Source organism: Amphibalanus amphitrite, unplaced genomic scaffold (assembly GCF_019059575.1).
Source record: "Amphibalanus amphitrite isolate SeventyFive unplaced genomic scaffold, NRLGWU_Aamphi_draft 000790F_arrow, whole genome shotgun sequence".
In the NCBI taxonomy this organism is placed as follows: Eukaryota; Metazoa; Arthropoda; class Thecostraca; order Balanomorpha; family Balanidae; genus Amphibalanus; species Amphibalanus amphitrite.
In genome coordinates, this window is record NW_024882284.1 from 254560 (window position 1) to 267514 (window position 12955).

General features: G+C 48.0%; 1 protein-coding gene across 5 annotated transcripts in view; it reads left to right on the forward strand.

Annotated features, from left to right (window-relative positions):
* LOC122366193 (serine/threonine-protein kinase ULK3-like) overlaps positions 1–12955 on the forward strand; it is a 28180-nt gene that overhangs the window by 12228 nt on the left and 2997 nt on the right. For all 5 annotated transcript variants that reach the window (XM_043338154.1, XM_043338155.1, XM_043338156.1 and 2 more), the window contains exons 6-10: positions 10288–10441; positions 10969–11076; positions 11462–11635; positions 12120–12301; positions 12794–12905. In XM_043338154.1, the coding sequence (XP_043194089.1) occupies positions 10288–10441; positions 10969–11076; positions 11462–11635; positions 12120–12301; positions 12794–12905 (730 nt within the window). The remainder of the gene's footprint in view (positions 1–10287; positions 10442–10968; positions 11077–11461; positions 11636–12119; positions 12302–12793; positions 12906–12955) is intronic.

Here is a 12955-nt window from a genome sequence, read left to right on the forward strand (position 1 = left end):
CGAATCGGTAACTTGGCTGAAACCCAGTTGCGGCATTCGGCCGCCAGGGTCGCTGCCGCGCGAGCGGCCTTAACCGCTCGCATGTCATGGGCAGTTCGGTCCCTCCCCATCTATACAGAGGTGGGGAGGGGAGAAGAGGGGAAGAGAGGGGAGGGAGCGGCATCCGCTCGGCACTGGGCGATACCTGGCTGACCCCGCGCTCCCTCGCTGACCTCCGTCCTGCCCTCAGGCGAAGACCGACTTCCTCGGCCCGTAGCGGCCGAGCGGAAAACCGAGCTCGCAGGGCGCGACTCTATTGGCCCAATCTTATAAATGGAATGCTGTCGTATTCACGGCATTAGATAATAAGTGATACCAGCAGTGGATGTCGTAAAATACAGTCCAAAACAAACGAAAGCACACGATTGACGCATAATGCGCCCTCCCATTCAAATAAGCCCGCCCACTTCAATAGATGGTGTAGTTTCTTAGGGCGTAAAAGATGCAAAACACTACCAATTTTTTTTTAGCTCGGCCACTGGGACCGTCAATATACAATTGACTGAAATGCATGAAAACCATTTTGCATTTAATAGCCGTTTCCTGCACCAAAACTTTAGCCAGTGACGCCCTGTCCATTCTAAAGCGGTTATAAGATTGGTCCCAGCACCCGATTTTATATGAGGAAGTCGTTTAAAAAGCATCTTATCTCTAACCAATTTATTTGTTATGGCCACTTTTACAGGACGTCTATAGAGCTTTGACTTTTACATTTCTTCCTCGTTCAGGAGCAACGTTTTAACCCTCACCGGACCTTCAGGTTTTCTGAATACCGAGGGGGCGTTGGGGGGTTGGAAGTGAGGGAACAACCCCCTTTGCTGATTCGCCCCTTAACCCATTAGAGCCGAAAACTTTTTTTGTCGACTTTCACTGCGATTTTAACATATGTTTGTCAGGCACCCTTAAGGAGAATACATGTGCATTTTTAGCCAGATCACGAAACCGGAAGTGTACGTTTCCGGTCTGGCAGCTTTTGCTGCCAAGCGTATCTTACATAGTCAAAAATGGAGTGGTTTGTCCCATTTCAAAGCACAAACATATCAAAACCGCGAGTAAATAATCTTTCGATACCAACAACCTTTGCCACAGAGTGTCTCCTGTTGGTGCATGTACAATTTTCACGAACTATTTTATTTACGTACCAGATATGATCTTGAATATGTGTAATTGTTCGGATTTCCATTCGACCGTAGCCTGCAAATAACGACCGTAGCCAATAATTCTCAAGAATAATGAACTCAAAATCCAGACCCCAGCTAACAATTCAGCTCGTTCTGAGAGCTCATGTTCTTTCTCTCATTATTTCAGCTCACACGCGCTTCCCCTCCCCACAAAATCTTATATAGCATGCGACGAAGGTTTTTATGACTTCCGTCGACCGTTTATTTAAAGCAACTTGGCGTGTTTCCAATGTGCTCCTAAATATCGCGTTCCTTTCAACGAATTGTGTCCCTGAGTCTTTCTCTGAAGCGGAGATTATCTGAAAAGCTGACCTTTACCAATGGAGGTCACTGGCATGGGTAATTGTTTGACCATTGAACGGCGCATTTACTGAACGTCTAAGCATGAAGGCTTAGCTTTACAGTTGAGAGGTTCGTAGTTGCGCTGTTGGCATGCTCCAAGCTGGCAAGTGGCAACACATGGAAGGACGCTGCCTCACACTTCTAAGCCCCCGTTTTCACCAACAAGCGCTGGTGGAAGAAGTTTAGGGACAACTAGCGTCACGCATAAGCCCCAATCAGCATGGTCCTCCTGCGTCTCAACCGTCGCCAAGATCGTTATGAAGAAAGCACCTGGGAAGTCTGACCATTCTGCGGAGAATCTGAAGTCTTATTCATAATGATCACTCGGATAATGTTGTCCATTGATAAGGGAGGAACGCCGTTGGACTGAAGGCGCTTGACTATTGGTGCGGCCAAAATAACGAAAATCAGCAAGCCCAGAGCCCTCAGATTTGCACGAAACGGAGAATCTGGCCGGTAGAAGAGTGGAAACGGAGTAGGTATGTAGAAGCGGGTCTAGTTCGGCGACGAGTCTCCGTTTCAATGGTTTCACCACACGGACCCCAAAACGAGTATGGGCTGAAAACGCGGCCCAAGTTCCGACAGACTTCTGCGAAAAATTCTCGCCGCAATGGTATGTCGAACGATCACGATGTCCTAACAGGGCCTGAGCTGAACCGGCTGGACGTGATCTAGCAAAAGACGAAGTCGATCCCGACTACTACCTAGAAAACATGCTGAAAGCGTGCATTTGGCATTAAAAGACCACTACCCCGTGCTCCAACGGCGCATGGTGTCCCGCAGGTCGGACAGCATTTTCATGCTGGACGGTAGGTACTCCATCTCATCGATCTTCCGGAACTAGGCGGTGCCAGGACCATCTGTCCGATATCTGGGGGAAGGACACTGGGCTAGGGAACAGTCCTGGCCTAAATCCAATCGAATTATTTTGGAGGATAGTGCAGCAGGAGCTGGACATATACAAACTTTCCGGCGACCTCGGACAGCTCGGAAGGGCGCTCAAGTCCCAGGCGCCCCTTTTTCACATGGAGGACGTCCCTTTAAGCTTTATAGGCACCCCTCTTTCCCATGTAAGCGCCCATTTGGTCATCAAAGGCGCCCCTATAGGTCTCAGAGGCGCCCCTCTTTCTTGTGCAATGCGCCTCTTTTTCATATGCAATGCGTCCCTCTTTCGCATAAAGGTGCCCTATGGACATTACATGCACCCCTATAGACCTTACAGGTGTCCCTCTTTCTCGTAGAGGCGCCCCATTGGGCTTCATAGGCGCCCCTCTTCGGCATGCAGGCGCCCCTCTTTCGTGCAGATGCGCCATTATGGCCATGACCTTCGTAGAAGCCCCTCTTTTGCATGAGGGGCGGGAGCGGGGCGGGGGGCGGGGGCGACCCCATAGTTAGGCCTCAAAGGCGCCCCAAAAGGCGGCAGGCCTAGCAGGCGCCCCTCTTCCCGTTCATCTATAGAGCCACGGCACCACCTTCCCTTAGGCGACGGCGCGCCCCTTGAGGGGTGGCGCCTCTGATGACAGTTTGTCCGCATCACTCCGTTCAACGTCCCTGCTTCAGCAATGGCGGAATACATTACACGCCTGGTAGTCTGTTGGTATGCAATGCTCTGGCCTCTGCAGACAAGAATAAGTAGCAGAAACCCCGGTAATGACTATTTTTGGAAAGGCAAAGAACTGGGGCATTACACTATGAGCCATAAAGCCAGACATTGTCGCTCACTTACGAATGGCATAGCATAAAGGACGTAACTGCTCCATTTTTGACTACGTAAGATACGGTTGGCAGCTTTTGCTGCCACTTAAATATAACGCACGATTGGCGATACTTAGGGAAATTTATGTCGCACCTAAGCCCTTCCCATTGATAATCACACATTTCTTTACAATAATCAATAATAAAAAGGTAACATTTATTCACACCACCTTCGCAACTGACCTCCTTGGTGTCCGCCGCACGGCCGCCATCGCGCGCCCCTGGCACCCCCGCGATAAATTGTTTATTTCTCAGCACATTCGCTTTCTCGATCAATAATTTGGAGCGCACATGACGTGCATTGTTTTGGTCTTCCGTTCGGGTGAGAACTTTGAAAGTTCACCGCAACGTTTAGGAATGCGGCGCTATTTTGTCCTGTGGCAGCAAAAGCTGCCAAGCGTATCTAATGGGTGAGCTAGAGCCTCACGAAAGAAACGATCGTGCGCGTCGTTACGAAATGCAGCGATTGGTCTCCGATTTTAAGGACTATGATCAGCCGATGACTTCTGAGGTTAGGTCAAGTGGCCCAAGGCACAGGTTCGGTTTTTGGTAAATAACTTCGCTAAACATGATCGCAGATCCGCGATTTTAGCAGCATCGTGTTTGTCTAGCTCAGGCGTGTCGAATGGTATACTTTTTCTTCGGGTGAGATCAAGTTAAGGTATTAACCTCGGGTCAAGGTCAGGTCACAGCCCGTCAGGTCACGAAGCTGGTCAAAGCATAGAGATCTTATACACAATTTAATTTAGGATAGTTTAAAGGTAGTGTGCCAGCTTTCTTGGACCGTATGGAGTTAATGGCCCAGATAAGGAGAACCGGATTTTTAGAACTTATCCATACCTTCAAAACTCATGGAAACGTCTTAAATTCTTCAAATTTTGAGTACCCCAGCGCGAAATTCGCCCCGACGGGTTGTCGGTCGTACCCCAACCACATTTCACACCACTATGAACAATAAATGCACACACTGAAATCGCTATTACCGATATGCTCATCCAATCAAGTTTCGATAAACCCGTTCATCATCATCTCCTGCGGTTTCGAACACGCCTGTTAGGTGGCTTCTGATGCTCGTCGAGGTCGGAATTTCCAAATACGCGTGGTGCGTCGGGCCGCGCGCTCTGACTTCGGCCAAGAAAAATGCGTCAGCTGATCATTGTCATTTCTGCCACTTGCGTGTGGTGAAATGGGGTCATAACTTATAAGACGGCTTTTTCATATCAATTATTTTACATAAAATCATATTTCAAACCATAAATAATGTTCGACAGCCAAATAAAAGAAACAATACAATACGGGCTTACAGTTTAAGGCTCGACATTGTGTTGTCTACGATTAGACAGCTGATAACTCATTCCCGTACGTCGTATGGTCGTAACACTATAATGACCTTTGCTTATTGTCACAAGTGCGCCGCATTCGCGATTGTTGCCCGACGCCTGTTTGCAGGTGAGCCCACTACAGTTGTTATACATATCTAAAAACCGAAAAACTTTTAGGCGAAAAAGGCACTATTCCAGGCCCATTTTTGATTTTTTTTTGCGATATTAGGTAAAAACAGAAGCTTCTTATCCTAGGAAAAATAAAATGGGAAATCTTTCAAAGGTGGCACACTACCTTTAATTCAAGTCGGTATGAATCCGACTTGACAATTTACTAGGTGGGTTTTGCAGCGCTATTACTTCGGCATATAATTATAAATCATTGCTAATTTCGATCCGGATGTCGTTATTCAATGCTGGCCTTTGCGCCCTCAGAAAAGTTTATCGTCATGAAGGCTTGCATTGACCCATACTTTCCATTTTTCAGCACCATTATTCGCCGTAGTTGACCAGGTATTTTTCTTCAGCTCTCCCCCGAATCATTTGGCTTAGACCCATGGCGTATCACCCGTGCATCGCAAGACGCACCTACCACACACAAGTTCACGATCCCCACGAACCCACATCAGCGTCCGTTCGCTTGGTGTGTGACCCCTTGACCTTTGGCCGCGACAACTGCCAGCTTGCCGGAGCACCCCTCCCTGCACGCGCTGCCCCGCCCGCTCCCCTCCCTCTCTCCCTCCCTCCCCCCCCCCCCCGGGGTCGTGTCACGAAGGTTCGGGCTTACGCTACTACCGGCCGCTGCGCAGCTGTCACCTAGCGCTTGGGAATGTGTGGTCTGGTGCGGATTCAGCCAACTACCGGCTCGCGACACCAGCGCCACGTAGTGGCGACGGTACATTCTTTTTAGACATACTGTACGTAGTCCTTCTGATTTGATTCATCGGTCAAATATTTAATATAAGTTATAAGCTGGATCTCTGGTCTGTGATCTCGCATCGTATCAGATACCTATAATGCCATTGCATGTCAATGTGCCTAAATAGGTAAATACGCGAATATGCGTGAAAAAGAGTGCTGCTCCCGCTCCTACACGTCCGGACCAAACAGTGACTGGCCCCTGCTTCCAGCCACCCGGGGCCGGTCGGCTGGCCGGCAGTCCGTCGCTGCCCGGGGCTGATTTCTGAGGGACTTGCAAAAACGCTTATTAATTGAACGTTTTACCATGTTTTACGTAATGACTTAGATGATTAGGTATATGTACCGACTCTGAGACTGTGTCCCCTTTGAATAAAACATGCCAGCGTAAAACAAATATTATAAATGTTTTGAAAATTAAGCTGGTGTTTTGCCATGCATTGACAAAAACTAAAGCTTCAACGCAAATAGTTCATCCCTCAATTACTATATTAGCGTGAAATGTTCAGTGCATTTCTTTCAGAAAAAAAAATAGTGGCGCATGTTGCCGTGTAAGCATCAAGTCAATTGGCCCAAAACTTTGCTAATAACAAAAGTGTACCGTGTAAACAACATCCCGCCGCCTGGCGCCTCAGCGGCCGTTATCCTAATATAAGGCCTTGGCTGTTATTAGCCGCCTAAATTAAAGACTGTGCCGGCGCCGGACATTTCCGTCTTTGCAATGCGCTGTAACCGCTGATAATAATCGATTCGCTTCTAAACCCCAATGGAGTCTTGCAAATGTACTGGCAATTTAATGATCAAAGAAATACGAAAATCGGCCGGTAAAATTTTGAGTTACGAGGGTTTACCTATGCACAAAATTGCGGCTGAAACTTTCCGCGTCGGCTGATCCCGCCGTAACCGGAACAGGGGGGGGGGGCATAGGGGCCATGCCCCCCCCCCATGGAGCTCAAAAGGGCCCCCATCGCGGTGTCATAAGTACGGTAAGGGGCACAATAAAAGTAGCGTATAAACTATAAAGTCCACTGGGTTCGCGGGGCCTTTCGGGCCTGAGACCTTGCCGCTAGGGCCCTCTGGGCTCTCTTCATTGGTCATAAAAGGGCCCTTCGGGCCTGAGGCTTTGCCACTGGGCCCTTGGGGCCCTCTCCATTGCAGTGTGGCCAAATTGGTAATGTTGCGGGGAAAGTCACCCCCAATGAAAAGTATAATGACATCCTCAGAAATTTTAAAATTACATCATATTCATCACGACGTTTTTGTCGTGAAATCATACCTACCTAGTGTAGGAATAAAGACTGAAAATGTTCCAATGTACGTCGATTCGCACCGTCATACTCGTACTGTCGCGCTTGCAATGTCGTTTTTTTACATCTTTAATGACAATATTTTTTTTTTTTACTTTCCACCAGAACTTGACGTCAGGTATAGTTTTTTCCCACATTATCCGTAAAAACTAAAAACTGCACCTAAAATGAGGCTGAAGACGATTTTTTGAAAATAGTGACATCCTCGTACGACTTTTTTATACATCATCCCCCTAACGCTAAACCAATTTGGTCACACTGCTCCATTGGGTTCGCAGGGGCCCTTCGTAGTTAATAATACGTACCGTAAAGTGGGGCTATTTGAGACAGTGGGGCTATTTGAGACAGCAAGGTAGTGGTTTAGTAAAATCGCTGTAAAATGAAAACCGTTTGATATTTTTTCGTCATTTTGCTTAGGCTGATGTGGAATTGAACAGTGAATGACCTGAATAACCTTTTTGAAAAATTTCGAAAAGTTTTGAAAGAAATTTGGTGTAAAAATTGAAACACAGAAAAACGCACAATTTAAGTTGCTTGAAAAGGACCCCTACCTGCCGCTTAACATAGTTGAAATTTTAACAGCTTCAGCACTGCATCTATCGTTACTACCGTTTTACTTATAGGCTAAGCATATTTTTCATGAAAATATCATACATTGTTGACGTTACTGCCGATTGCGTAACCCATTGTCTCAGAATCCCGATGACGCCCACCTGGTCAAACCTCAACCGATATGCCAAATAGCTACTGATAATGGTGATGCGATTGCACCCGAGAAGACTTACCACCTTGAAGTGCATCGAACGTTCGACATGAGCAACACCGATGAATCGGTCGTAGTCATAAACGTGCAGTGGGTTCATGGCAGGTACTTTTAGCAGCAAGCAATATTTACATGTTCGACGTTCGTAGTGTAACACTAGTTATTCTGATGAATATGTGCTTAAAATGTGCTTCATCAGTCACTGACTTAGTCGACAATCAACACATGTCTACCTTGGTTGACCAAAAAACACTATTGAAGATTAGTTAACACATGAACGTACTGTTAGGTGACCCTATGCAAGTAGGCTTGATGTGGTAGGGTAACCAGCCAATTGATACAGCATGCAGCGGTCGAGGAAAATAGTCATAAATTCAAAACCGCTTAACATTTTTCTGTTATTTCTTCGCATGAAGATGTGCAATGGAACAAGGAATCATGCAGACCATTCACTTAAATGTTTTGGGAAACCTTTTAGCTCGTTTGATTCATTACTGTGTGCTTCATTAGGTAGCGAGCCTGTCTCAAATAGCCCCACCGACTTTCAGTATGTCTGTTTTCACGCCACCAGGGCGATATACAAAAACTTTCTTTCAAAATTTTACTGTTGTTGACTTTAAAATAGTCCTTGATGATCACTCTGCAAATTTGAAAGTTTGGGGTCACATCATATTATGATAGCCTTAGCATATAGTGATGCAATTTTATAACCTACCGAAATGAAGCATCCTACGAAAAAGGAAAAGATTGAATATAAAGGAAATATAACTGTCTTTGCAACAACAATTTTTGCCAGAATGATCAAAATTAAATTTCCAATCGCATGGCATTTTAAAAATTATCTCTAGCGTGACCGATTTCCTTCAATTTCTTCGTTACTAAAACTGTCTCAAATAGCCCCACCCTATGGGGCTATTTGAGACAGGCTTTAACTAAAAAAATATCCTTAATCATTTTTACTAGCTGAATCAAAATGCACCAATATGAAAGAGCTTACGGAGAACTACATTTTTGCAATTTACATGCTATAAGAAATATGAACCGTCTTAAAGGGAGAGGCCAAAAACTGTAAAATCCGTTTCAAATAGCCCCACTTTACGGTATATAAGCAAATAAATACGTCTTGAAATTAAGAAAATGTTGGGCCCCTTCGCTCACATGGCCCCTTTCGGTTTGATTGCCCCCTTCCCCCTGAAGAAAATCCTGGCTACGCCCCTGCCCTTAGACGGCTTACATGACCCTCAGACGGCTTACGAGGCTCTCATGGGCTGTAGGGGCCTTTGGCGGTCTGAAGGACCCTCATCCGACCTACGGGGACCTCAAGACCGCCTTCAGAACCGGCTGAACGACTCTATGAAGCTATTCGTGGGCCTATCTAGCAGGGACCCATGGACTGCTTGCCCCTCAGTTCTAACATTTTTTATCATTTTTTTTTTAATTTATTTGGGCCCCCTCCGAAAATAGTGGATGAAATCCGATGACTTTTTGGATTTTGAGGGGTTTACCTTGGGCCCCTGAAAGTTTGACCCCTTGCTGGAGGAAATCCTGGCTACGCCCCTGCCCCCCCCCCCCCCCCTGGAAGACTGGAAACGCGCGGATAATGTGAGTTGATATACGCCGAATCGCGATTTCGGCCAAACACGGTCTTGAGAAATAAGTCACAGCTCAAAGGTCATTTGGGTCAAGGTCATCAGATTTTTTCGAGTAGGTGTAAAATTTCTAAATTCAAGGGCAAGTAAAGTTTTGTTGCGATCGGTCGCTTTTTGCGCGAGTTATTCTCGAAAAACCGAGGGGTCCATACTCCATACGACCCCTCCCCCGCTCTACAAGTGCGAGGGTTAAAAGGCCGGCAACCTTTTTACGGAACCAGGCACTTGCGTGAGGATCCACGACAGCGTCACAACATTATGTATCCCAACGCACAAACGTCTTGCCAGCTATGTGAATCTGCATCTCCCGTATTGATCACAGGGTGTGGTCAGTTACGTGTGCATATGTATTTACGGGCATAAGTTTTGTATGCACGAGCCACGAAACAACAAGCGTATCATCCAATATGTTAGTTGTCTAGTTCGATAGGACGATTGTGGCAATTATGCACATCTTACTATACGTCTTTTTTCCAGCTAGCTGGTGGCGTCTGTGTCCAATGGCACGTGCGCATATCTCCCAATACGCGTATTTGCCTATAGTGCTACTGCCTTGTGCCGAGTGGCAAATACGCATATCTACCGTTGTGTGGATTTGCCCAGATACGCGTTTGTTGTTGGCATGGGTCACCCCCGCAAAGAAAATATTGCAATGGCAGAAAAACTTTTATGTAATTATATGAATATTTATTACTTTTGGACTATGATACGCATGTACATAGGTAGAGCGCGTTATTCTGTTTCAAATGATATATACATTGCTGCGCTTCTGGTCAATGGAAGGCCACAATGACCGAAAAACACAAAACTCGCCCCTGTGTAAAATTTTGTGCTGACAGAAAAATGTTAGATATGCGTTTTTGCCTTTGCACGGCAGTCGTATTATATGGCAAAATGCTTCACTTGACGTGCATTCTAGCATACCTATTGGCTATTGATGGTTTCATTGTTTCCATGTTTCGTCCCCGCCGCATTATTTCACCTTCTTCACCTTTTGTCTGCTTTCGTCAGCTGCCGCCGGGTGTGTCGATATCGTTCGACTGCCGGGACCTGGTGACCCGACTGCTGCAGCGCTCCCCGCAGGACCGAATCACGTTCGAGGACTTCTTCAACCACCCCTTCTTGGACCTGGAGCACGCTCCTTGCGCTGAGTCGCTGGCAAAGGGTAGGTGAATTGTGGTGACTTTGAAGACTTGGCTTGGTTGTCGTTTTGGTTTTTCAGTCTAATGTCTCAGTTTACACATCATTGTCTTGCTTTGGGATGATTATTTGCGGTTCAATGGCTATGATGAGAACAGCACCTTCTTGAATAGGAACTATTTAAAAAAACTCAATTAAGGCTAAATTAAGTAAAAAAAGGGGTTTCCATACTTGAACTGACCCATTGTGGTGCTTTGAGGCTCAGATCAAGGTCATTGAGCATTATCACTATTGTCACCTGGCAACTACCATTGTTAAGTATCGCGCTCCACATCAGTATGTCGTCCCATTTACACTGCTGCTCACCGGTCGGCGGTCTGAGATCCTACGTCTGTTTCACCGTCTGCCCCTTCCTGTCTCTGTGGTAACGGATATATTAGTACGACACGCTCCTCCCCAGGTGCGCGGGTGTTGGAGCGCGCCGTGGAGCGGGACGACGGTCTACCCCTCCCCTCCGGCCTGTCTGTGTGACCATTGAACGCTATCCACCAGGTGCGCGGGTGTTGGAGCGCGCCGTGGAGCGGGACGAGGCCGAAGACTGGGAGGCCGCCATCCGACTCTACTCGGACGGCGTGGAACACCTGTTCGCCGCCATGCAATGTATGTACTATGTGCGGCAGCGCGTGGTCACGTGCAACATGCTGGAGTGATGGAGGTTTTGTCAAAGCTGCGAGTGTGACTGCTAGGTGTAAGTTTGAAGCAAGTAGCTTTAGGTTAAAATGGATATTTGTATTCCAAAAGACGGTCATTTGCATTTTACTGCCTTTTTTCATATTTGGCTCACCTGCTTGATTTTGCACTCATTGAAAAAAGCATCCAGCTTCTGCGTTTCATTACTTTTGCTCAATACTTAAAATGCCGTTATAATCAGGGTCGTCGGCTGAACCCAATCACTCTCATTGCCAGTCTCTCTATTGTGCCCTTGCTCCAATGGCGTTTATCGGTTCAATTCCGGCCCGTGACGCCCCTCCGGCGACCACTGCAGTTGAGAAGAGCGAGCAGTGCCGCATTGCGCTGCGCCGCCGACTGACCGACTACATCCGCCGGGCGGAGGTGCTCCGGGCCCGTCTGAGGTCAGCGGCGCCAGCCGGCACCGCGGTCACCGTGCGGGACTCGGGCGACCCCACCTGCTCTTCCGACGCCGAGGCGGCGCCTCTGGGTGAGAGGAAGACATCTGTTTGTTTATTCACCGACCCCGTCCGTTAATTATGGTGTGCTATTCGTGAATAGCCGCCAAGAACGGTTCGCGGTATGTAGGGCTCCAATTCTGATTTTGCACATAGTCATTGGTCAAGGAGTTATTCTCGACGGTACCACTGCTTTTCGGGCTTGGATGCCTGCAGCAGTAAAGTTGTACGAGTCTATGTGAGTTCCTTGTTAAATGAGTTGGCAGCTGTTACGAGGCAGTTGTGTTTGTTGCCGCTTTGTGCGTTTGTGATAAATGGGGAACATCACAGTGGACGCCATAAACTTTTACAACTTGTGTACAGACTTCCTTGAGAATGGAGCACGTAATCAAATGCAAACGAAACGGAAACTCTGTCTGAATGCGCCTGTTTATCCGTTGATAGCACAGACGGGCCCCGCCGAGCTGCTTCCTGTCGCCGGGTTGGCGTCTGACAGCTTCCCCTGACTCCCGCCAGAGGCGCTGGCGGCGCGGCGCGAGTCTGTTCGCTCGGCGCTGGAGCTGGTCCGCTCGGCGGTCTGGTACGAGCGCGAGGCGCGCTGGGACATCGCGCTCGACAAGTACCGGCTGGCCATTCAGGAGATGATGACCCCGGCCGAACAGGCTTGTCTGCATGAGCGACGCGTGCTCGTGGCGACCGTACGTACCCGGGGATCCGTGGGAGGGAGGTCCGCCGCTGGGCGAACGGTGGCTAGGTGATAGAACGGTGTCGGCTGATGTCTGCTTGTGTCAAGCTGGTAGTGACTGGCTGCTGGATACCTGAATAGGCAGTGAGCTGCTGTCTGAATGATTGGCGGTTTCGGTTAGTCTGGCTCATTACCGACTGTCTATGCGTCCGTGTTACTGTGACTCTTTCTTTCTTTGCGTCCTATCCAGTCTTAAGTCTTGCATATTTAAGTACCTGTCACTGTGTCTATATGACCAAACTGAAGCCGATGTATGGCCTTCTTAAAAAGGACACAGCCTGGGTGTGATGTCATCCTCAGCAACAAGCATTGGATTGTGTGAAAAAAAACGTATCTCGAACGCACCAGTTCTGGCGTAATTTGATCTATCCGTCTGTCGGCCTTTCATGTAACCCTCGTTCTCTCCGTGTGACCGTCTGACTCTGAGTCACTCCTCCACCCTCAGATGAACCGGTGGCTGAGTCGGGCCGAGTCGATCCAGTCGGTCCGCGAGCTGCAGTCGGAGCTGGCGAACCCCGATGGTGGCGGACCCAGCGCGCCTGATGGGCACAAAAACAGTACGTGCCACGCCGCCAGCCGGCCGGCCCGCGCTCATCTAGGTGGGCAC